This window comes from Entelurus aequoreus, linkage group LG07 (genome assembly GCF_033978785.1).
Source record: "Entelurus aequoreus isolate RoL-2023_Sb linkage group LG07, RoL_Eaeq_v1.1, whole genome shotgun sequence".
Lineage (NCBI taxonomy): Eukaryota > Metazoa > Chordata > Actinopteri > Syngnathiformes > Syngnathidae > Entelurus > Entelurus aequoreus.
In genome coordinates this window covers 39,844,471-39,870,574 of record NC_084737.1, presented here as the reverse complement: position 1 = coordinate 39,870,574, position 26,104 = coordinate 39,844,471, and the positions used below count along the sequence as shown (strand labels likewise).

Sequence of the window (26,104 nt, the reverse complement as noted above, 5' to 3'; positions counted from 1 at the left end):
GATTTTGGAACCTGGCAGGCAGAATCCGAGCTGCGGGCAGAATCCGGGCTGCGGGCCGTAGTTTGGGCACCCCCTGACCTAGAACGTTCGTGAGCAAAGTCTGAGGTAACATGGTGGCCGAAAATCTTGCTGTCACGTGACCTAGTTCCGTTCTCGGTTACTTATGATGTCAATGGTAGTAACAGACAACCTTGGTCTAAACTGTCATACTGGTTAAGACCAAAAACTAAACTCAGGGTAATGTTGCTCATTGGACACAGAAAGGCGTTGGGGGCAAAAACAAAACGGTTTTCTGTTTACTGATTTTGCACTATTGGCATTCTTTTTGTTCAAATAATTGTATGTAATACATTGGAAAAAAGAGGAAAAATAATTATGTTGTTGATAATGTAAATATTGTTCAATTGTTCACAAAATTGTTAAAACATTTAATATAAATATACAAATATTTATTTGCCTTGAAATATTTTTACTCAGTTTTATTCTGTTTACAATCATGAACAACAAGTTAATGGCAAAATTACAAAACCTTTCAACAATCTTGAAAATATTTAAGTAACAAGTGTATAAGACTTGCGTACGTATTTATCTGGTATCGAATCCCTACCCAAATTGGCAGTATCACTCAATCCTACAGTAAAATACCGGAACCGGAAGTTACCTCCCCGCAACAACAAAAAAACGTACACAGCAAAGATGGCGGCGGCCAGCGAAGAGACGGCAAAAAAAACACACGTGGAGAAAAACAAAAAGGTAGTTATGTTTAAAATAACATACCACTATAATAACTGTTCAAGACCTTTGTAGTTGCCAATCAAGATATAAATAGTTTTGAAGTAAGAGACAGTGTCACAAGAAACTTTAACGCGTGCTAACAGGGCCGCGGTTGTCAGACTCTTACCATACAATACCAAACGCGCCATCCTTTAAAGTCCAGGTTTTTTATTTAAAACCTCTACTGCTAATCTTACTTTGGATTGCTTCTTCTTGACAGCCTCCAGTCCGTTACTGGCGACAGCAGAAAAATGACGACAAAGGTGGAAGAAAGGCTGTCGACAAACAGCAGCAGAATTGTAAAACAATGTCCGCGACGAAGAGGAAGAAAGAAGATCCCAAAGAATGGAGGAAAAAAAAGAAATCCGAAGTAAGGCTGTTACAATGTATATAAATGCTGTGGAAATGTTTACCGGTTGCTCTTAATACGAAAATAACAAATTGCCATACTACATTTTTAAACGCCAAAGCGTCATGTACATATGAAATATCTACATCAGGGGTGTCAAACTTAAATACAGAGTGGGCCAAAATTTAAAACTGAACAAAACTGCGGGCCAGGGTTGAACAAATTAATCTTTTAATAGGGACCCAAACAAGTTTTGCATTGAATATTGAACAAGCAAGGCTTATATAACTTTATAGTGACATGCAAAGTCGAGTTTCAAATAATAATAATAATAAAAATATCAATGGCATATCAAATACAATTACAATTTTATATTTGCAGCCTTCTGAGGTAAATATTAACATAAACTTTTTCCACAGGCTAATACATTTGAAAATAAAATAACAATGAATAAACCAACCATTCAGGACTTTAAACTGCTCAGTTTGCAACACACTGATCTAATCTGATGTGCCCAAGCCAGATACCTGGCATCTTTTCTTGGATGCTAGTTAATTAATGTCGGGGCTCAGGCTTTGAGCTGAGGCAACCTTCATTATCGAACAAAGGTGTTCATCAGTCATTATATCTCGTAGTCCACCCAGACCACAGTCTTGGGGGCGCGCCTTAAAGGCACTGCCTTTAACGTCCTCTACGAGCTGTCGTCACGTCCGCTTTTCATCCATTCTAACAACGTGCCGGCGCAGTCACAAGATATGTGCAGCTTCTGTAAGCACACACACGTGAATGCAACGCATACTTGATCAACAGCGATACAGGTTACACTGAGGGTGACCGTTTAAACAACTTTAACAATGTTAGAAATATACGCCACACTGTGAATCCACACCAAACACATTTCGGGAGAACATCCGCAACGTAACACAATATAAACACAACAGAACAAATACCCAGAACCCTTTGCAGCACTAACTCTTCCGGGACGCTACAAAATACACCCCCCGCTACCACCAACCCCCTTTCCCCCACACACACCATGTAGCGTCCTGGAAGATTTAGTGCTGCAAAGGGTTCTGGGTATTTGTTCTGTTGTGTTTATGTTGTGTTACGGTGCGGATGTTCTCCCAAAATGTGTTTGTCATTCTTGTTTGGTGTGGGTTCACAGTGTGGCGTATATTTCTAACAGTGTTAAAGTTGTTTATACGTCTGCCCTCAGTGTAACCTGTATCGCTGTTGATCAAGTATGCATTGCATTCACTTGTGTGTGCGTGCAGAAGCCGCACATACTATGTGACTGGGCCAGCACTCGTTGGACTGGATGAAAAGCGGACGTGCCGGTTTTCGGGAGGGGCACTGAAATTTGGGAGTCTCCCGGAAGGGTTGGCAAGTATGAGAATTAGCGGGGAATGCGATCTTACCGCGGCACCGCCGCTGTATATAATCAGTGGGCCAACTCTAGTGTTAATTTGATATCGCCTCAAGGACCAAGTTAAATTACACGGCGGGCCAATTTTGGCCCGCGGGCCAGAGTTTGACACCCATGATCTACATGATGTTTGTATATCAATCCATTTTCTACCGCTTGTGCCGTTCGGTGTCGCGGGGGTGCTGCAGCCTATCGCAGCTGCATTCGGGCGGAAGGCGGGGTACACCCTGGACAAGTCGCCACCTCATTGCATGGCCAACACAGATAGACAGACAACATTCACTCTCACAATCATACACTAGGGCCCATTTAGTGTTGCCAATCAGCCTATCCCCAGGTGTTTGTATATAGTTCCTTTAAATTTGGTGAATCAATCTATCTGTATTGTATGTTCTAATGACTATTGAAAATATAATTTAATTCCAGTTTCACAGTTACTATGCACCAGATCAGCCATCAGTCAGAGCCAAACTCAGAAAAATAAATAATGCAGAGTCAATATTTAAAATTTAAAAAAGGAGAAGTAGCGTATTGCCCGCACAGCTGATTTGGGCTTTGTTGTGTCGATATGGGCTTGTAGATCGTTGACCCTTTTAATTGCACACAGTGCATTCTGCGTCCCATGTGTCACAGCCATGATGAAAACACGGATACTTTTTCTGCAAATCATCCGTGAAGTTGCATTTACGTTTCGACATCTCTCTTCTGTGTCCTGTCTGTCTCTCGACTCCCTCGCTCTCTCTGTCTCTGCCCCTCCCTCACAAATACTGCTGCAAGCACTCGCCTCCACAATTTGTTTTGTTTTTAACCCGTTCTTAACCCTGAACGTACATTGAAAATACATGCAACCCTAACTCAAAATGCCGGACATTTGAGGCATTTAAGAAATCCCGCCGGGACAGCCACGCAAAAGAGGACATTTCCGGGTAAAAGAGAACATATGGTTAGTCTAAGATATGCATATAAAATGTTAAGAAAATCATTTAGTTAAATTAAACCAGTATTATAGACAGGTCTTGTTAAGAGAAGTTCAGTGATATAAGTGTCTTTTTCCTATGATAAATATTAACAAAGTTATGATTGTTTTAACCAATTTTTGGTCAACCTCTACAATACAAAGTCAGCAGGGCTCAAGATTTTAGGTGTGACCTTTTTGTTAAAAATGCCATAACTTTCTTAATATTTACCCAGTTTTAAAAGGGTTTATATTGTTGTGTTAAACAAAGAAACATAAAAATAGGTTTCATGGTTAACGTGTATTTTGAATCGATCAAATTCATGAAATAAGCATAGGAGGTGACGAAAATCTAAATTTCAAGATTCGATAATTTTGGTGTTGTGGATAAACAAGGATATGTGTTCTACGTCATGAGTATTGGTGTATAGTGGTGACGAAAACAATGCAAACGCAGTTGAACTCTGAAAACAGTGGTCCTGTCTAAGGCTGCAGCTAACGATTATTTTTCTATCGATTAATCTATAGATTATTTTTCCGATTAATCGGTTAATCTATAGATTTTTTTCCGATTAATCTATAGATTATTTTTCCTTTTACCGATTATTTTTTTATTTAAATTGAAGATGAAAAAATAAATGTAGGCCCGTTTTTTCGAAAGGCATGGCTTTTATTTACAAAAAAAAAGAAGTATGGCCACTCAGTCAACATTGACAACAACATGACAAAATATTCTGTAACAATGTAAACATTTAAAACTTTTAACATTTAACAAAATTAAAAGTAGCTTATTTGCTTTAAAATGTGCAAATATAAAAGTAAACATCCAGTGCAAATCTTAATATTCTGCAATAGTATAAGCATTTCAAAAGTAAAATAATTGCTTATTTTGCTTTAAAATGTGCAAAAATAAAGATAAACATCCAATACAAAAAAGTGCAAAACGAAATATTCTGTAACAACAGTGTAAACATTTCAACAAAAGTGAAAGTATTGCTTATTTGCTAAAATGTGCAAAAATAAAGATAAACATCCAATACAAAAAAGTGCCAATCTAAATATTCTGGAGCACTGTAAACATTAAGTATTGCTTTTAAAATGTGCAAAATAAACATCCAGTCCAACACAGTACACAATAACCAATTCTACTCATTCCAGTGAGTGACTAACAGTTGTAATGAAGAAAGGTTAGCATGTCTACATGCTCTGGTTCTTTTCTTGTTTACAATATTCCCAGCAGCTGAAAATAGGCGCTCAGAAGGGGTCCATGTGGCTGGAACTGAGAGCTAATTAGCCTTCACCTCAAGCTAGGACTGCGAGTGAGCTGAGCTGCAGTTTAAGTTTCTATAAGGTCAACGGGCTCATAGTGATGTTACTAGTAGTTGACTGGGAGGTGTTTATTATCTTTTGGGGAGAGTCCGCTGCCTGATGCTCACCTGCTAAACACCTATCTATCTGCTCGACGCTGAAGCGCTGACTACATGCGCTCTGAATACGCACTGCTGATTGGCTGGTAACGTTTTGAATACGCACTGCTGATTGGCTGATAATGCTTTGTGTGTACCAATCAGATGGTTGTGTGGGTGGGACAATGCTGCGTGCTGAGACAGAGGCAGAAGGAGCAAAGCAGCTTGTTAAGACTTTAGCTTTAGCTTAGAAACTCGTTCGGTACACCCCCGTACCGAACCGAAAGCCCCGTACCGAAACGGTTCAATACAAAACACGTACCGTTACACCCCTCGCAGATACAAATGACACATTCATGTTTTTGTGTAATGATGACAACGTATGCTCACGCGGGCGATTGACTAGTTGGTTTTCTTTTCAAATGTTCGTTCATAGCCGTTGTGCTGCTATGATAGGCCATTTCCGCTCGACACAGCGTGCATACAACAACATTATTAGGCCGTGTATTGAAATACTCCCACACTTTTGACGACTTTTGGCGTGATTTTTTCCCCCTCGCTCGCACCGTCTGCTTTGCGGTCCGCCATGACGGTAGTGTGACGTAAATATGCGACGCTTCGACGCACAAAAACGGCGTCGACGTATTTACGTAACCGATGACGTCGACTACGTCGACGCGTCGTTTCAGCCTTAGTCCTGTCGCTACTCACAATGGAGCATTCAAGCCTGAAACGCTCTGAGTGGCCGCTGCGGAGAGCCAGCCAGTGGCGAGTACACACATACTTACACCCTGTTCCTGATTCTAAACCAGATTAAACCCTTTGCTGTGATTGACATATATTCCATTATTATTTTAAATCAGTGACAAAGCTGGTGAGAAGCATCCATGTATGCAAATGCTTATTGGATACACATTATGTTCAAGTACTACTATGCTTTTTTATACTTCCATGCACACACTTCAGTCTTGCTTTTGAATGTTTAGATTTTTGAGGACGCTATAACGTACCTACAAAACGGTACTAAAGTAGGCTACCTGGGCTGCCCGGTCAGAATTACTCTCGCACAACCTAGTGTGCTGTGCGTGCCATAACCTTTTTTGTTTAAAAAAAATCATATTATGTTTATAAACTCAGGAGATATGTCCCTTGGACAGATGAGGACTTAATTTATGACCAATGTATGATCCTGTATCGGATTGATACCCAAATTCGTGGTATCATCCAAAACTAAAGTAAAGTATCAAACAACAGAAGAATAAGTGATTATTACATTTTAACACAAGTGTAGATGGAACATGTTAAAACAGAAAATAACCAGATATTAACAGTAAATGAACAAGTAGATTAATAATACATTTAATACCGCTTGTCCTTAATAATTTTGACAAAATAATAGAATGGTAAACGACACAATATGTTACTGCATATGTCAGCACCCAAATTAGAAACCTTTGTTTGCTTACTCACTTATAAAAAACAAGTTGTCTTGTATGTTCACTATTTTATTTAAGGACAAAATTGTTCTTGGATTGCAATAAGAAATATATGTTTAATGTACCGTAAGATTTTTTGTTAAAATAAGGCCAATAATGCAATTTTTTGTGGTCCCCTTTATTTAGGAAAGTATTGAAATACATTTTGGCACCGGTACCAAAATATTGGTATCAGGACAACCCTAATTCATAGCAGTAATACTATAAAACAAAACATAATTTTCTTATATTATTTCTATTATTTATTTCAAAAATGTTAGGGCAGCTTCTCATGCCAAACCTTTTTTTCAAGTGTGTACAGCAACTGACATTAAAAGCTATAAAAGTTGTCTTCTTAGTGTTTACACTCAGTTCATGGTTGGGTGAGCAAAGCAAGAGAGATTTGCAACTGTCATCTTGTCGTGCTTGAATGAAAACTAGACCTTGTTTATGAACAATTTGTTTTCAAAAAAGTCACAAAAACAGGTAAAAATGTATTCATACATACCAGATACAAAGTAAAAAGGGGCGCTGCCGCCAACATACACTCAGTACAGAGTGAGAAGTGCCGCAAAGATACAAAAAAATTATGAGGAAAAACATAAGATTACAATGCCTAAGGTCCCGTTGTGGGAATACTTAAGCTTCAAATCGGCTGGGCGAACAAGCGAAAATGCCGTCCTGATCACGTGATAGCAATAAAGAAAAAGACAACGTCTGACCTCATTCTTCCAACTAGGAAAAATGCACTTTAAGATGTTAAACATCTATTTAGGTTAAATATTTGCTTACAGAAACGAGTCAATTTTATTTTTGTTTGTTTATTTCCTTCACTTGTTATTTACGCAGTTTTATACATTTTAATGTATAACCTATAAAAATCACAAATCTATTTGCAATTGCAATTTTGGAGAGAAAAAACGCAGTTAGGTTTTTTCTCAAAATCGTGCAGCCCTACCGAGGGCTAAGTAAAATAGTAAGGGGGACAACTGGGATTCAGCCCACGTGTTTGTCTTATCCAGTTGTTCACGCTCTGTCTCAGAAATGGGATCCTTTCCCAGGACGCGCTCCTTTTCCGGAGGCCTCAATGAAGAAGTTTGCAAGGCAAGAGAAATCAACAGAGAAGGTGAGCAATCTGTTAATATTTATTTTGAATATGCTGGTTTAGATGTTGTCTGTTGTCACTTTGTTTTTTCTGTAGATCTCAAGGAGTTTTTTTAAGCTGAAAGCTGCGATTGATCACTCGGATAAAACTTCACAACTGGCCCAAAAACAAGCAGCTCGGTTTGATCTTCTTCTCCCAGAGGAAGCAGGGTAAAAAACATTGAAAGCTGCAGTATTTCATGTCTCACTGTTGCAGACTTTTGTCTTAAAATTGTCTACAATATCAGGTTTTTAGAAGGTGACAAAGACGAGGACACGTGTACAATCTCACAGCAAGATATTGCAGAGGCTGTGGATATAACGTCTGGGGCCAAGGTGGGGATTGTCCTTTTTGTCGTGCCAGACAGTGCTTTTGTGACCCTTACATTTTATAAACAATCTTTGTTTTTGTGCTAAGTACCATTTATTATTCACCATGGTAGTGATTCTGAATTTTGTCAATTGTTTTCCTCTACTCTGTTTCCAGTATTTCAACCTGAACCTATCTCAGTTTGGACCATACAGACTAGATTACAGCAAGACCGGACGGTCAGTTCTCACTTTTTATTGGCATTGTTCTGGCTTGAATATCCTTGGTTGTATCAATATTGTGGTTATTATTATTAATATTATTATTATTATCAGATTTTAGAGGATCCATTATGCTCATATTCATCCTTTTTTGGATTTAATATTTGGACTCCTATGGCACAGCTATGCATGATTACCAGCACAAAAAGCTTTGTAGATCTGCATAACTTTTTTGTATTTTCTGCATCCCGCGAAAACGGTCAGTGTATCGAACTACGCCATCGCTGAGTCGACTTCGCTCTGATTGGTCACATTCCTGAGGATTTCAGAAGTGCTGGCCACCACTGCGTAGCCCCACCTCCCCGTTTTCCCAATGCAGGAGTAAAGTCTTTCTACTTCTGCTTAGTGCTTTGCCTCTTTAGGAACACTATACAATGTTAACGTTCCCTCACACCTGGGGGCTAAAATCGCAATAATTGTAGACTGCAGAGCAGCTCACAGCAATATAACTTCCAAAGCAGAGTGGTGATCAGGGAAGGGGCAACCCTACACAATGCATGCACATGTAAGTCCAGCAAGCATTGACTTCAATGTGACTCCACTTTAAAAAAAAAAAGAAGAAAACTAAAACATGGCCTACAGAGCAGTCCAAAACTGTTGGCAGGGCTCAATTTCAAATGCATGAACCTTATCGTTTAACACGTTTGCATCATTGATCACAAGTATCCGACATTGTAACATTAATAGGTCAAAAAAGAGTAAACAATTAGCAGGTCCCTTTTAAACGAACAGCACAAGGCAAAGGGACATAACTGGTAGTATACACGGCTGACTTTTGTGCCGATAGCATTCATGCTTGGTGACTGTATGTGCCTAATGATTCACCGATCAATAGGGATGATGTTTGATAAGAAATTATCTAGGGCTGCAACAACTAATCGATTAAATCGATTAAAATCGATTATTAAAATAGTTGCCGATTAATTTAGTCATCGATTCGTTGGATCTATGCTATGCGCATGCGCAGAGGTTTTATTTTTATTTTTAATTTTTTTTTATTTTTTTATTTTTTTAAAAATAAACCTTTATTTATAAACAGCAACATGTACAAACAGCTGAGAAACAATAATCAAAATAAGTATGGTGCCAGTATGCTGTTTTTTTTCAATAAAATACTGGCTAGGATAGAAATGTAGTTTGTCTCTTTTATCCGATCATTAATCGATTAATCGAAGTAATAATCGACAGATTAATCGATTATCAAATTAATCGTTAGTTGCAGCCCTAAAATTATCGAGTTCGAGCCCATTATCGAATCCTCTTCTCGAACCGATTCCTTATCTATTCTCTTATCGAATCCAGATAGGTTGTTGTATATGGGAAAAAAAACACAATATTTGGTATAACAAAAGCTCACTTTTATTTTATAAGAAAAAAATAAAATAAATAAATATTGACTGTTGTTAGCCCCCTAAAAATTTTTTTACAAATAAATAAATATTGACTGTTGTTACCCAAAGTATATTAATTGGGATTTTTCAGAAAAACAAATATATACAGTAACACAAAAACTACCTGTCTCTGTGATCACTATAGGTGTATAAATAATACTATAGTGTTAAATAAAATCAGTCCCTTGGGCACAAAACTGAAAATAATACAGCTCTCCAAAAAGTGCACTTCTGCTGCTATTGGAACATCCTTCTGGGGTCCATCAGTGTGGCCTCCTCCAGGAATGACTGCACATCCTTGTGCTGGAGGGAAAATGAGGGACAGACACAGCATAGAATTAGGAGGGAAATTAGCTGAATGTGAAGACTAGGGTGTCTGTTATTAAGTCTAAGCATTCGTATGTGGAATTGAATGATGGAATGGATTAAGTAATGAAGTTAAACATTGTACTGATATGATCCACTTTAAGAGGTTGTTCAAATTAATAGTGCTTACAAAGTACAAAGAAGAATTATGAGAAATACTTTCAACCTTATTGAAAATAAGATATTCTTCATCTCAGTATATTAATAATGACTGAATTAATTAATTACATATTACAAAACTGTTGTATATACTAATTCACGGATGTTATTTTAGTATAAAAAGGTCAGTAAATGATGTATATATTTGTAAACACTCTGAAGTGGGAAAGGGATAGGATTAAATAAACTTTACTTCTTCCTACTCCTTTTCAGACATGATGTAAAGTGAAATGATATGAAACTGTGATGTGTTATGCAGTAAGTGTCTTCATGCACGAAATAAACTAAAGAAACAAAGAAAACACTAGTTTATTAGACAGACCTGCAAACTCTGGAGTGGTGTAGGCTACAAGATAACGTTAACGTTATCAGACACATACAAAAAGGCTAACGTTACCGTTAGCCACTGACTATGCTTAGGTAACGTTAGTCTAGCTAACATTACTGCAGTCCTGGTTGACATAAGAGGTAACATTATTTTAGCCTAAAGGCTACGAGTGAGCAGATATGGAAATTAACCGGCAACAGTTAACTTTAGTTACTCACCAGCACTCTCACTGGAAGTGGCGCTGCAGCTTGAAGCAGAGGAAGAGGGGTTTGCTTCGTCATCTCTGTCGCTGCTTCTCCACAACACCTTTCTCGAACGTTCAGGTTATGTACGGCCTGAACATGTTTCATCATGCTTGTTGTGCTTCCCCCCTTACATGAGAGCGAAGCCTGGCAATAATTGCAGATAGCCGTTTCCTCTCCGTATTTTTTTGTAAAATTAAGCCATGCCTTGAGGCGTTTTTCCGGCTGCATCTTTTTAAAAAAAAATTTACATTTTTTTTTATATAAACCTTTATTTATACATTTCAATTACAAACAGACGAGAAACAAAAACAGTACAGAACAGTACAAAACAGCGCCGGGGGGGTTGTAAATTCAAAGTAACTAAAATAGAATACAAAAAAGTATATATATAATAAACCTTGTTGTTGCTTCTGTATCTGCCGCCTAATGACTGAGCTTTGTCATTTTCTGGGACGTGCCACAGGGCATTTCCTGTGAGACGGCATTCGTTCCCAGGGATTCGAATAAAGAACCAACTCTTTTTCTTTACTATAGTGGCCTTTATAACGGGAACCGGTTCTCAAAAAGGGATTCGAGTCCATGGAATCGTTTCTTTTCTTATCGAACAACCGGGAGAACCGGTTTCGAACATAATCCCTACCGATCAATCAAATGTGTAGTCAGCTGCAATAGAGTCAAGCTTTACAGGCACAAAGCAAAAGGTGTGGCTAAGTATTTATAAGCCTAGCAATAGTATGAAACATATACTGTTTTGTTAGATCAACATACATACAGTGAAGGCTAACATTATTCACACTTTTAAAATTTTGTGTGAAGGGAACATTTTTAATTTAATAATTGTGTGGCTTTCAGCTGGAAATCACACAGGAATGTATAAAAATACCATAAAACGGTGCGTCAAGAGAGACAAAATAAATATTGTAACATGCTAATGTTTTGTCCTCATTCTTGGGTTTCCATTGGGGCCTGATGTCTGTTGGCGGTGTGGTGCGGCGCAGATGGTAGAGCCGTTGTGCCAGCAACGTTGCTTCTTTCTACTCCCTTTTGGACATGTTGAACTGCAAACCGTTTTGACGTAATTTTGTAAGCATGTTCGAATAAACTACAAACTACTTCAACTACAGCTAATTTATGAAAGATACTGAACATGTAAAAACAATTGTTTATCTCGCTAAGACTTTTGCTGCATTATTGTGTAATTTCCAGTCACAAGAACACATTCACCAAATAAAAATGTACTTTGGCTAGGTTCCAAAACATTTTAAGCTTAAATGTACAGAAGAATATTTTTGTCTGTTGTTGGTTCATTTGTGCGCATTAATGTTTTGATCAGTCACCTGCTTCTCGGTGGGAGGAGAGGCCATGTCGCATGTGTCGACTGGCAATCCAAACAGCTAATGTGTGAGATAAATGTGATGGAGTCCATCAACGATGTTAAGTAAGGCTTCCTCAGATTTATATTAAACACATATTACATGAAATTCCTATATTTAATAACAGTAATTGCTACAAATGTGCTCATTTCAGATGGCTTCACGCTGAGAACATGTTTGCAGTGGCTCAGAAAAAGTGGCTGTACATCTATGACTCAAATGGTATAGAGCTTCACTGCATCCGCAAATTCAACGACGTCCTTCGCATGCAGTTTCTGCCCTACCACTTCCTACTTGCTACAGCTGTAAGTTCATGATGTCGTACAAATTACCATGACTACTTGAATGTATATTATAAAGACACAAGTAGTCAGAGGCAACTCTCGATTAATTCATAGTTTTATTTAGACTTTGGTTAAACCCATTAGTTTCCCCTGAACCTAGGGCTGCATGATTATGGCCCAATTTTTTTTAATCAATTTTGAAATCATGATTACTAATCACGGTTATGTATTATGGTATGTAAAACATATTTTTATTGCCCTTTCTATTTTAAACAGACATTCTGTAAACTGGGCTTTATTTTCTAAATGAACCTTAACAAATAATAATTAATCAGTTATGAAATACAATTTACAAAAGACAAAGACCTAATTAAAAATAAATATGCCATTGCAGAGTGCGATCATAAAATGCAAACAAGTGAAAAAATTAAAAGTTTGCACAAAAGGCACATACTCCAAGGAACACACTGTACTGCTCACAGTATATATATATATATATATAGGACATGTGTCTGTCAAATAAAACATTATTACAACCATTATTTATGCGTGTCTGTGAGAGGTAGTCATAACGTCGGAGCTTTGCGCCGGTGGTGGGCTCTGTGAGCAACGTACATAAATCTATTTGGATTATTAACTTCATGTCCCGGGCAAACGATGGCGGTTGAGGAAAGAATGGAAGTGTTTTTAATGTTAAATCTCTTGCCGCAATTCAATAATTTGTTTAAATGTGCACACCAACGCAGCTTTACGGTGCAGCTCGTGTGGCGTTTGCTGGTTTATACGCGTGGGAGCATTTCCGGGTTTGCGGGAACGAGTGGGAGGATGCCTAGAGAACGCTGAACCATGCCGGTGTGTTCCGGGGTTAAAATGTGAGTCACTCTACGGGAGAGAAGGGCACCAATGTAATAATGCATTTATTTTTCCGAATATTTTTGGGAGCTACAGGCAACCGGCTGATCAACTGTCAGTCACTGTCTTACTTACTCTTACTCACTCTCACATGAGTCCACTGTCTTTCGGTAGCCCCTGGTAGTTGACTGAATGTTAGTTGTGTTTGACAGTCACAAACTTACCATTTTGTAGAAAGTCTTCTTGAAAGAGTGAATGCAATTATAGCCGCAATAAGGGCACTAATGCCATATTTTTTTTCACTTTAACATTCTGTAGGGCTGGAAGGTTATGGCAAAAATAATGATCACAATAATTTTGATTTATATTGACAACACAATTATTCATTCATTTGAAACCATGAGTATTTATTGTACCACCACCATAACTCAACTTTAAATATAATTTAAAAGAACAACAGATATGTAAAATAACAATAGTAACAACAATAAATTAAAGTAATATAATAAAACAATAAAATTAAGTTTTCTGTTTTAATTTTTTTAATTCTGTTTTGTTACCTTTTACACTTATTTTACCACTGTAGAGTGTGTACTTTTTGTGTCATAAATAAAATATATTAGTGCAATACATCTTTGTACAATTTTGACCAGTATTTTAAGTCGTAGCATAATATATTTTTTAAATGTATCACTAAGTGTCCAAAGTACAAAATGCTTGTGTATGGTACTTTTTTGAAACCTATCTTTTGTTAGCACAGTCAGACTGGATTGTGCACACAGCGTTGTTGTTGTTCTGTGCTTGACTAGTAAGTAGATGAATTTGAGGCTGTTAAAAAACAGAGCGAGCCTCTCAAGTTGCAAGTGCTGTCCTGTACATTGATCTTACATCAATGATGTTGTTCACAACAACACAAACAGATGAGATGCGTTGTGGGTGTATGGATTGTTCTTGCTAATTTTAGCTTTGTAGTTCAGTCTGTGTTTCAAGTGGCCATCTCGACATTGTTTAGTTTTGGACATGTTGCGGGGATGAATGAGCGGTACCGGACACATTTTTTTCCCAAACAAATGTTACTTCTCTTCTAAATGACAGCATTTCACTCACATTTGTGTCAATTTCCATGATATTCTGCATTTAACAACGGATTCAGTATTATTGACCAATTCTCTGACTCCATCCGTGGTTACGTTAACGTGGAAATGCCGTACTTTTTTTGTTGAGCTTAGTGACTATTAATTAGGCATACTAGCGCGCTGTGACAAATCAAAAGTAGCAACCATGGTGAAATCCCAAACTAGTAGTAGAAGTAGAAGTAGTCTTGTTTTTGTGTGTGCGCTCAGTCATCCGTTTCACTGTTACAAGATCAAGAAATTGCACGCACATTATGCGGCCCATTAATCGCTTTTTATATCATGATGTATAGTATAGGGATGTAACAATAAAGGGTGTAATGATAAACCGCTGTAAAATTCCAGATGGTTAGTTATACCGTTTAAATTTGTAATTACCGCATTTTAGGCAACACTGCTAACTTCCTGAAAACTGAAGCGCCGCAGCGCCTGCGCTTGTGCACTAGAGCTGTCAGGCTTGAGAAAACGTGGCGGCGACTACACGGACTTTGCTTTAAAAATGTTCCCTCCGAGTTAACGGAGCCGATCGCTTCGTTTCACTTCATTTCAATCACTTCTACTTCTGTGGAGTCTCGGTGTGCGTTTAAGAGCACATCACTGTTGGACGGGAAACATATTTGATAGAGATGTCCGATAATGGCTTTTTTGCCGATATCCGATATTGTCCAACTCTTAATTACCGATTCCGATATCAACCGATACCGATATATACCGTCGTGGAATTAACACATTATTATGCCTAATTTTGTTGTGATGCCCTGCTGGATGCATTAAACAATGTAACAAGGTTTTCCAAAATAAGAGAACAACTTCAACTCAAGTTATGGAATAAAGTGCCAACATGGCACTGCCATATTTATTATTGAAGTCACAAAATGCATTATTTTTTTTAACATGCCTCAAAACAGCAGCTTGGAATTTGGGACATTCTCTCCCTGAGACAATCCTGATACCCACTACAACTATGGGAAATACAATACTTTGACTTTCACAAAGTGCTTTTTTAAAAAAATTTTTTTTTAATAAACATGCCTCAGCTACAAAAACAATGAAGGCACACAGCTTCTGTCAAGAGTATACTAGAGTAATAAAGTAAACAATAACATAGTCCTCCTTTAGTGCAAGGCTGCCTGGTATACTGTAAAACAGGAAATTATAAACTGGGCTCAATGTGCCCTGCTCTAACGTATTTGTATGAGTAACACAAATGTGAGTGCTTGAAGTGGCCTACCAGTCAGCCAGAGCTTCTGAAATGCTGCGTTGAGACAGGGCACCTCCGTTCAGTGCAAGCTGCAAAGTGTGCGCCATGCAGGGCAGACTAGCCATACCAAACTCCACTGTAGCTTTTGCCATACTGCGTGCGTTGTCCCTGACCACAACGTGGGCTTTCGCCCTGGGGTGGTTTTTGTTGTATTTTTGTTTTTTCTCGGCGGAGTCTTTAAGCGACAACTGTGTTGTACTACTTTTTTTCGGTGTTTGCTTTTCATCCATCTTCCGCTTGTATTCATCGTGTAACTCCTTATGATTCTTGAAGAGGTGGGAGATGTAATTGCTCGTATTAAAGGAAGACGTCTTGGTTCTTCCTCGCATAAACAACTTTTTGCTGTCATGGCAAATTGCCAGTTTTTTATCCGTCAGACACACTTTAAAATAATCCTAAACCATAGACATGGTGTCGTTAGTCAGTCACTGAGCTCGCTGCCTTGTTAGCCACGGCTACAGCACCGCCAACAACACACTCTTGTTGTTGTTATGCTGCGCTCGCGGCGGTTTGATGAGGTCATCAAGCGTCGCCAGTAAACCTCTCATGCTGCAGTCGTCAACTCCTGTGTTGTGTGTGGGAGAGAGGAGAGGGGAGGGGCTGCTGACTGGGATATGTACCGCTCCGTACAGCGGCGTTTTAAAAAGTCATTAATTTTACTTTTTAAAACCAATACCTATAATTTCCGATATTACATTTGAAAGCATTTAGAGATGTTCGATAATATCGGCAGGCCGATATTATCGGACATTTGATGTTGCGGGTTTTTTTTTGAACGTGCAACTAGTGTCCTTACGTCAGCTGCTGGGCCTGAGAATTACCATGCAGCAGGCGATGTGTCGATAATGTTGCCACAACTTGTTTATAAAGTCTTTAGTTTGTAGACTGAGATGCTCACTCGTCCTTTAATTTAACTGCTAACTTTGTCAGTGTTTCAATAACATCAATACTAGCTATAACGTTTGTCATTTCATCGAATATGAAGCAGGTTGAGTTGTCAGTGAGGCACAAAGATTGTGTGTTAGATGTGGGAGGTATCACTCCCGTTTATTTTTGTTGGCCAAACTGTTGCACTAAAGTACATGGTTGTTGGAGAAAAACAAAGCGTGTTTATTTTAATTTATCTTCATCAGCCAAACTGCTTTGTGTTTCATATAGATATCAAAAACATGTTTTTGACATTACTTGTGTTTTTTCATTCCACAAAGTAATTACTTTAATAACCATTCATGTGACATAGCATTTTGTTAATGTTATATGGTGTATAAATAATACATATATGACAGATTTCTCCTCCAACTCTCAATGGATCTGTCCCTATACAGCATGTACGTGTACACACATTACTACATGTAAATGTATGTACATAATTTAAAAAATACCACTCTCTGTGAAATTTTTTAAATAGAAATACAAAAAAAAAGCTGATACTATTAATGAACAAAAACACAAATATGCGTCTTTAAATATCTAGATAACGTTTATCTAAAGCATTTTTATTATATATTACAAATTACATGATGGCGTTGCGTTCACATTTCAACACTGTTTTACCAAACATAATGAATAATCCTGAATAATAATCGTGATTTCAATATTGATAAAAAATCATCATAATTATTATTTTGCCCATAATCGTGCAGTCCTATGTGTAAGACTAGACCTCATATATGAACACTATTTATATACAGTATATGGACTAAATGTGCAGTTACGTTTTATGTCCATAAGGTGCCATCTTGTGAAATTTTCACATTTATTTTTATTTATTTATAGTATTATTTTGTTTCTGCCATATTACTTTGTTTATTTTGCTTGTGTTGCTTTCATATGCACATTCAACCTTCTACTTGAGGTACATATATACATTTTGAATGTGTTGTTTGTGTTTTTTTAAATAAAACCTGGTTAAAAGATTTCAGTTTAAGTAATTTTTGAAAATTTTGAGCACATTTAAAATTACCTCGATAATTATAACTGTGATAATGTAGGTCACAATAACCGTGATAAGACTTTTTCGTACCGTGACATCCATCCATCCATTTTCTACCGCTTGTCCCTTTCGGGGTTGCGGGGAGTGCTGTAGCATCCCTAGTATAATATGTTTTTATGATCGTAACAAGCCAAAATTTGATTGTCCAGCCCTTGGTGTCCGACTTCCTTTGTTCTAGTGTGTGTATTATGAAACTTTCTGCTGTGATGTGTTGTGGTTAATTTGTTGGTGTGTTCAGAGTGCCACAAGTTTCCTGCAATACCTTGACGTGTCAGTGGGTAAAGAGGTGGCATCCATTGGCACCAAGACGGGCCGCCTTGATGTGATGTGCCAGAACCCCCATAATGCCATTATCCACCTTGGCCACCCCAACGGCACAGTCACCCTATGGTCGCCCAATCAAAAAGAAGCCATTGTCAAAATGCTCTGTCACCAGGGAGGAGTGCGCTCTGTCGCCGTGGACAAGACAGGAACGTAAGTCACAAACATGGATGTTTTCTTTTTCATCAGTATGATAATCAATTACACCAAGGATTTTTAATGTGTGAGGAGGCCCTCAGAGGTGCAGCTTGAGAAAAATAGCAAAAAACATTCCTCAAACCTGTTTAGCTAACTTCCATTATGTTATATACTAAATTAATTGTCTTGCAAGTTTTGGCATTGCCCAGAGATCAATACTGCGACCAAAGTTGTTCAATCTCTATACCAGGGGTCGCAAACCTGTTGATTGCGAGCTACCAGTCGATCTTCGGGACCCTATCAGTTGATAGTGAAAATATTAGAAAATATAATTATTAATATGACATAAGTATGTGACAGCGCCACCCGGGAAGTGACCAACTGACCCGCAATCAGGCAAGCATTTTAACACCTGTACATGCACGCCTGCCTCTGTCATCCCGCTTTGTCTTTAAAAAAAAAAAATATATATATATATATATATATATATATATATATACATATATATATATATATATATGTATATATATATATATATATATATATATATATATATATATATATATATCATAATTGACGCAAGGGTAGATCTTGCTTTGGTTTTTGGCTGAGAACAGGGATCTTGGGCTCGAAAAGGTTGGTGACCACTGCTCTATATTAACATTTGTAAAGTTACAAAGGACTTCAAGTTAATACTATTTGCAGACGACAGGCCGGCCATTCGTTCAGGAGAGAACACACTTCTTAGAAGCTAATACGAATAATAACAGAAGACATTAATGAATTAAAGAGATGGTCTGACTAATTGAATCCTATTAAAATAAAATAATGCTATTTAATAACAGTCAAGGACATTGGGTCAGGGTAGGCAGATGAGGCAGAGCCTCATTTGTCCATATGGGGAAAAAACAAATAATAAAATCATAAAAAACAATATTTGTCCATAAAACTGTTACATATATAGTTTCTGTATGTTTAAAAGCACCTAACATTTACTTGAGTAAAAATCACAAAATTTGCACGCTAACAGATCATGAGGCTTTTGCGTGTAGAAGCTGAAGGCCCAGGTCCTCCAGTGCCTAAGTAGTATCCTGACTTGGCACACTGGGAATAGTTGGGGCAATAGAGGTAGCAGATGCATGTCTCTACAATGTTTAACCAGCAGAAGCGACGTTAGCCAACAATTTAATGTATAACAAACATGGCATTTGTAATACAGAAAGCCAGGATTCATGTTTGTTTTTTTTTGTCAGATGCAATAACTTGCTTTGAGTTAAATGAATAAATCTGTCCACCAATATAGAGGATTATATCCAACGAGTATTTTGTGTGTATTTTGCCATGATGTGCTGTTTCCTTCATGTCCACCAGAGGACACCATTGTCATGTGATCTGTTTTGGCAGATATATGGTGACATCAGGCATGGACAAAAAGCTAAAAGTATTCGACATCAGAAAATTCCAACCAGTCAAATCCTACTTCCTGCCTGCCGGAGCTTCTTCTTTGTCAATGAGCCAGCGGGGGCTGTTAGCTGCAGCCACGGGCGACGTCGTCCAGGTCTGTCACACCATATTAAATGAGCAATCATCTGGTGTTCATGAAGTAATGTTTGTCACATTTGGGAATAGGATTTGTCTTGGATAAACAATGCTTTTTATTATCACAAGCATTCACTAATAAACCCAGTTCATGTATTTTAATACTAACAGTACGGTATTTGAGAAGTATATGTCATCCAGCGCCCCCCGCGACCCCGAAGGGAATAAGCGGTAGAAAATGGATGGATGTCAACATTATATTACTAAATCCTAAAACATGTACTCCGCCCCCCCAGGTATACAGGGACGTGTGGAGCTCTGAGACGGTGACTAAACCCTACATGGCTCACAGAGTACGGACAGCCGCATGGGGGATGCACTTTTGTCCCTTTGAGGATGTGCTGGGAGTCGGACATGGACAAGGCTTCACAAGCATGCTTGTACCAGGTCTGACTTTGTCTTTTTTAAACTAAAAATTAAGCCCAAAATGTTATTATTTTTCAGTGAAAGCACACTATTACCAGATAAATATATTAGAAACAAATGATTCAAAATAGTGGCAACATTTCCAATATTGGTCATACTCTGTCATTACATTCCTATCCAAATATTTGTAGTAGAATGATTTAGATTAATTTAAAACGGCATATACACTGAATATAATATTTTAAATATAAAACAAACCAAACAGAAGTGCCATTTTCCCCATAAAGGGGCACTATTACACAATACCAACTTGTCTTACCTATTGCTACCTGCTGTTTTGTCTGGGATCTGCAAAGGTCTTGCAGAGATATTTGTAAAATAATCTTGCGTTCCTTCCTACTTCCCTTAAATGAGCCATTTGGATTTTGCACAATTTATAACGTCACCGGTTTGGGAAAATGTCACCGGATTATCTCTTATCTATATGGCATAAATGTAACCAGACGGCCTTGTGCGTGTCCACAATGCTAGTCCGCACTGTAGTCAATAAGCATCTTCTTTTTCGCTATCCCCCTGTTGTGGGGCAGACTTGGTCGTGCATGGACATGCATCCTCCGCTGTTGCCATTTCTAATACAAATACATAGTTCGAACTTATGTCAGTAGACTCGCTACGGAAGCGCTAAAAATTACATCAAAGATGGTGGGGAGACGACGCAGTCGAAGTGAAGGCGAGTAAATAAGACCCGCCCACTAAACGGCGCATTCTCAAGAGGCGGCCAGAAAGCAGCTTGAAAACGGTCTGTTAAACATGATCTATGCAAAAATGTTACCAAAAAAGCACCAGTACATGTTATGTAGACAACAAGGAAGTGTTTTAAATTTTGTGAATAAAATAATAATATGAACTCTTTATAATCTTGGAACCAAACTTTTCATATGCCGATTTTGTATGAAATGAAAAGTTCTGTATATAAAAAAATATATTTACTGCAAAATTTGGCAGGGGTGTGAGTAATTTTTTACTTAAATTTGGGCTGTATACATTTAGAATGTGACTGACACAAAACAAATATTAGCTGTAACTATAAGGTATCCGAACATAACATTACATTCATTCCTTGTTCATTTCCAGGAGCGGGCGAGCCAAACTTTGACGGCCTAGATTCCAATCCATACCGCAGTGCTAAACAGATGCAGGAATGGGAGGTTAAGGCCCTTCTAGAAAAGATCCAGCCTGATCTAATCAGTCTAGACCCCAGAGATTTGGGGAAGGTTGACTTTGCCACCTTCCAGCAGCGGCACCAAGACCGAGTGGAAGCCCTGGTCAGTCTTAAGTGGCTCAAAGATTTAAGTTACTGTACATTGCTCTGTGACGCTAACTGTTGTTGGTTGCTTCCCCAGGGCTATGATCCTCTTGCTAAACAAAGATTTGTCCCAAAGTATAAGAAAAAAGGTCGCAGCTCAACTGGCAATGTGGAAAAGCGGAAGCAGCAGGTGGCTGACGGCGATAAGAGGGTGAATAAGCACATTAAATCCAGTGGGCAATTACATTTTGTGTCTTTGTGCTTGTATCCACTGAAACTTAACATTGTCAAATGATTCACAACTTTCAGACTCTGATAGCCCAAAGTATGGAAGACAAAATGAAGATGCAGAAGGAAAGAAAAGCAAAGGAAAAAAGGAAGTCAGAATTATTCAGCCAAAAATCAGCTTTGGACAGATTCAGGAAATAGAAGAGGACGCACCCTGATGCCAAAACTCTTCACATCCTGTGCGAGGGACCGTTTCACAACACAACCCCCTGTGTGAGAACAAAACAAGTCATGCTGCCACAACATATAAAGATAATTAATTATGTAAGTGATGTTCATCTGTAATCAATTTTGAGTGCTATGTTGGGGCAACTTTTGCCTAAAGCACTTCCTGTCAGCACAGGCAGCTGTCAACTAGCACATGCTTTTAACCATGACTGTTTTTATAGGCAAACTGACTATATGGGTCAGATAAGACCAAATAAACACACTGTCAAACCTCTTGAGTAGAGGGGAAAAATAAATAAGTTCGGCTTGCAAAGTTGTATGCAGGTTGCTGCTTGTCAGTGAGTGTAACAGTACAGACGTGTTTAACAATAGCTAATAATTTAACATCTAATAGAGAGTTTGACAGTTAAAGTTATACAGTAAAACCAATTACTTGAAATTACCATTATTTGTTATGTCAGATCATTGCCTATTAAACTCTATTTTTATGAACCCACAATGGAATTCAAATAAAATTCTGCCAGTTCAAAGTTGCAATACTTAAAAGTTTCATGCATCTGTCAAGGTGATTGATATTGTAGTTGCAGTTATTTCTAACAAGTTTAGAAGCACTTGTTATACATTATTGAAGTATATATACCCATCCATCCATCCATTTTCTACTGCTTATTCCCTTCGGGGTTACGGGGGGCGCTGGAGCCTATCTCAGCTACAATCGGGCGGAAGGCGGGGTACACCCTGGACAAGTCGCCATCTCATCGCAGGGCCAACACAGATAGACAGACAACATTCACACTCACATTCACACACTAGGGCCAATTTAGTATTGCCAATCAACCTATCCCCAGGTGCATGTCTTTGGAAGTGGGAGGAAGCGGGAGTACCCGGATGGAACCCACGCAGTCACGGGGAGGACATGCAAACTCCACACAGAAAGAACCCAGGACCTTCGTATTGTGAGGCAGACGCACCTGCCCGAAGTATATACCAAGCATGCAAAAATATATGTGTTGTGAAGGGCAGGTAATAGTACAAATAAGGAAGTCAAAGTCGAGCCACACCTTTTATCTTATGAGGACTTTGTCAGGCCTGTTCCCTGACATTCGTTGGTTGTCGTTAATTATTACACGGTCTACTTTGAGAACTTGAGTCATTAAAAGGTGTGCATGTTGAAGCAAAGCAGGGAAACAAGAAAAGATAAAACTATTGACTGACGCCATTCCATCTGTCCTGAGTCTAAACACACTGCTCTTTGTTATGTGGCAAAGCAGCTGAGGTTAAATTACATTTGTTAATCCTGTGTCAACCCAATGCTGAGCTTCAGCTTACTCTTGCCATAAAACATATCATGAACACAATAGGGTAAAGTGTTTATGCATACCTTTTAAGGTTATATTACTGCCTCTGAAGTGACAGACTTGCTTTGAACTTTCCATTTGATGAAAAGTACAATATTTGCATGTAATCAATACAACTTGCACTCAAAACATTTAATCACAGTAGATGCATGTACTGTATATACACATGTTGCTTGTCCAAGAAACATTGTTATTGAAAAACTCATTGACTACAAGTGCTTTAAAAGTCTACTATTATAGTACATGCGTTACAAATGTGAAGGCATGCAGCCTACAGGGGTGTAAATGTAGTAATAATTATGCTGCGCAGCATACAAAGCCAAATATCTTAATATTGTGTGCTTTTGATTTTTGCTGGTATAACTTGTGTGACATGTCAATAGTATTTTCCTACCAGTTATTATTTGTACATGTCATATGTCGAAAGTTGCACAAATGTTCCCTCTAGTTCAGTGGTCACCAAACATATGTATGCATGTATTAGGACTTGTCAAAATTAACATTTCAACTTGTGATTATGCAGAAGAAATTATTGCATTAATCATGTATATTCGCAGATAAATAAAGCAATTTCTTTTGATTTTACTTGCTCCTTTACCTTAACTGCGGATGGTCATACAGTCAGGGATTAGGTCAATGCATAAGTCAGTGCAAAGACTGTACTTCAAAATACACCCAGATGGGACTATAAATAAAACTATTTCCACGTTTTGAGTAAATAAATTACATGCATTCAAGTAAAACATTAAAAAAAAAATATTGTATGACATTCTGACAATAAAAACAGGCCCTTTTTTAAAATTAAATTTATCATGTGCCTCTCCACATGTCTGCTACATTTTGTATCCACAATAGGTCATCAAGTATGTGCTCAGGGTTGGCAAGGCGTGCTGGCGTGTTCCGGGGTTAAAATGCATGCCTGCTGGTAGGTCTGTTGGTCACTCTCCTGGAGGGGAGGGCACTGATGTCATAATGCATTTATTTTTCCTAATATTTTCAGGATCTACCAGTAAAGTCCCAAAGATTTACAGGTCGGTGACCCCTGCACTAGTTAGAATGTCAAGGTACTACAAGGTAATCATTGCTATCATCATCATCGGCAGTCACTCGTAGTCGAGTATGACTGTCCTCAGAATGGATGGGTTCCCATTCGGGAGGACGCCTGCGCGTGACGTCTTTTAGCGTGGGGAGACTGATGCGCCTGCAGCCACCACACGGTCCTTGGCAGAGAGGGGCCTTGATCCAGTGGCATGGATCCATGACGACTGGAGACCACCCTCTGTTGCAGCCTTCATCCGCCTTCAGTGCCGTTGTGACATGCAGTGTCATCCTCCGCCACTTCCACCGTTGAGGTCTTTGAAATTCTATTTAACCCATAGCTGGGACCCTGACAGGTACTACCACCCCGGGTCAGAGTGGACCTGGGAGCAATGATGACTGAGGGGTAACTCCACCTTCCCCAAAACTCCAGAACTCCCCTGGGAGCAATGATGACTGAGGGGTAACTCCACCTTCCCCAAAACTCCAGAACTCCTGAACTGAAGCCTCATCACCGGATGCAGTTTTGAGTCATACCCAGGACATATGACTATACAGTCATAAGTATTCACATTTCAATGGCTGCTTGGATTAAAACATGCAGAAATATTGTGCAATGGTGAAGGATGCTGGAATTACATTCCCAAGCTTCCAGTAGTGGGTCCCTTTTCTACAAAGTGGCGTGTGTGCCTAAAAGTTTTTTTCTTAAAAAAATAGACATCCTTTTCACCTTCTGAATAGTGTGTGCTGTTAGTACTCTGGTAGTGAGTCTTACTCACGCCAGACCGAGAGCCGAGCCCAGCAGGGCCCTGACTTTGCACAGGCTCAGTGACGCTCGCATGCTCAGCCAAGGGCAGTGAGGCGAAGAGTGGCTGTCAGCCCAGAAGTGCAGCATATCTCTGGGTGGGACGTGGTGCACAGACACCATAGCCTGATAACAGCAACGTCCATAGGGCACACTGGGACCACCAGAGAACAGTGGGCAGTGCGTGGGCAGTATCCCGGCTGCACGGGCACACAGACCCACAAACGCATCTTCAGGGGGAAGAGGTGTCGATAGAGGTGACGCGGTGGCAGCCAATGATATTTTGAGCAATGCAGAGCGGGAGAGGACATAGGCTGTCCCGCTGCAATAGTCTGGAAAAACCGAGTGTGGGTATGCCCCTTTAGGGAGGTAATGCTTGCTGTCCGGGTTGTGGTCCGGAGCCACGTGGAGGTGCACCCTACCAAGGTACAAGTCCACTTGTTCGTAGGGGCTGTGGCTTTTGTTCAGGAGGCGCAGCAGCGCGCTGGGATTGAACAGGACGTCGTCGTCCACTTTGGCCAGAAAATGAGCTTGGGCGCAAAAGCGGCGGACCCAGCTCAGCATGGATACGGTCTTCAGGGTCAGATTGGAGTAGGTGTCCAGGAAACGCCCCTGAACCAGGTCTCCTCGCTCCCTGGCCTCCTCTATTAGCAGCTTGGCCAGTCCCGGGTCAGATGTTACACCCAGCGTGAAGAGGGTCATGACTCTCAGGCCCCTCACATTGGTCTCCCCACCCCATGTGTCCCTAATGGCTTGGCGCGCCCTCTGGTTAGCAGGGGCGGAGGTTACCATGGTGATGAGGTAAGGCTTGGCGCGCTGGCACACCAGAGGACTGGGCATGAGCAGGAACTCCTCTGCTCTCGTGGGAGGGGCGCTCTGCAGGGGTGAGATGCCGGCATGCGGCTCCAGCATTGTGTTCATACCCATGGACGTGATCCAAGACTCAAGGACGTCTATGATGATAAAAGCGAAGAAAGCGGCGCTCATGGTCGCGGCACAAAAGACCGACAAAAAACCAGAGCGGCTCCCTCGTTTCCCAAACCGGGGCATACATACCCAGAGCCCCCTGGCGACCATCGTTGCTCGGTGTCGTGTCTCGACGCCTATGGCGGCTCTCCTCAGTCTCCCCCGGAAACAACGCTGAGGTTGTCATCGGATACCCCTCCTCGCTAAAGTGGGCTACCCGGCTGTGCGCATGGCGGATGTGACGAGT

General features: G+C 39.5%; 2 protein-coding genes across 2 annotated transcripts; one reads left to right on the top strand and one right to left on the bottom strand.

The window, feature by feature from the left end:
* Positions 1-600: 600 nt before the first annotated feature.
* Positions 601-23,621, top strand: wdr46 (WD repeat domain 46). The gene is made up of 14 exons (XM_062053596.1): positions 601-753; positions 995-1,144; positions 7,428-7,511; positions 7,587-7,699; positions 7,777-7,864; positions 8,016-8,077; positions 11,942-12,046; positions 12,136-12,286; positions 17,743-17,978; positions 19,368-19,521; positions 19,799-19,949; positions 21,063-21,253; positions 21,332-21,445; positions 21,544-23,621. Exons 1-14 carry the CDS (start codon positions 697-699, stop codon positions 21,661-21,663), a joined length of 1,776 nt encoding a protein of 591 aa, XP_061909580.1. The 5' UTR covers positions 601-696; the 3' UTR covers positions 21,664-23,621.
* b3galt4 (UDP-Gal:betaGlcNAc beta 1,3-galactosyltransferase, polypeptide 4) lies at positions 19,715-26,104 on the bottom strand. Its single transcript, XM_062053597.1, has 2 exons — positions 24,560-26,104; positions 19,715-24,502 (listed from the first exon to the last, which is right to left on the bottom strand). Exon 1 carries the CDS (start codon positions 25,966-25,968, stop codon positions 24,862-24,864), a length of 1,107 nt encoding a protein of 368 aa, XP_061909581.1. The 5' UTR covers positions 25,969-26,104; the 3' UTR covers positions 19,715-24,502; positions 24,560-24,861.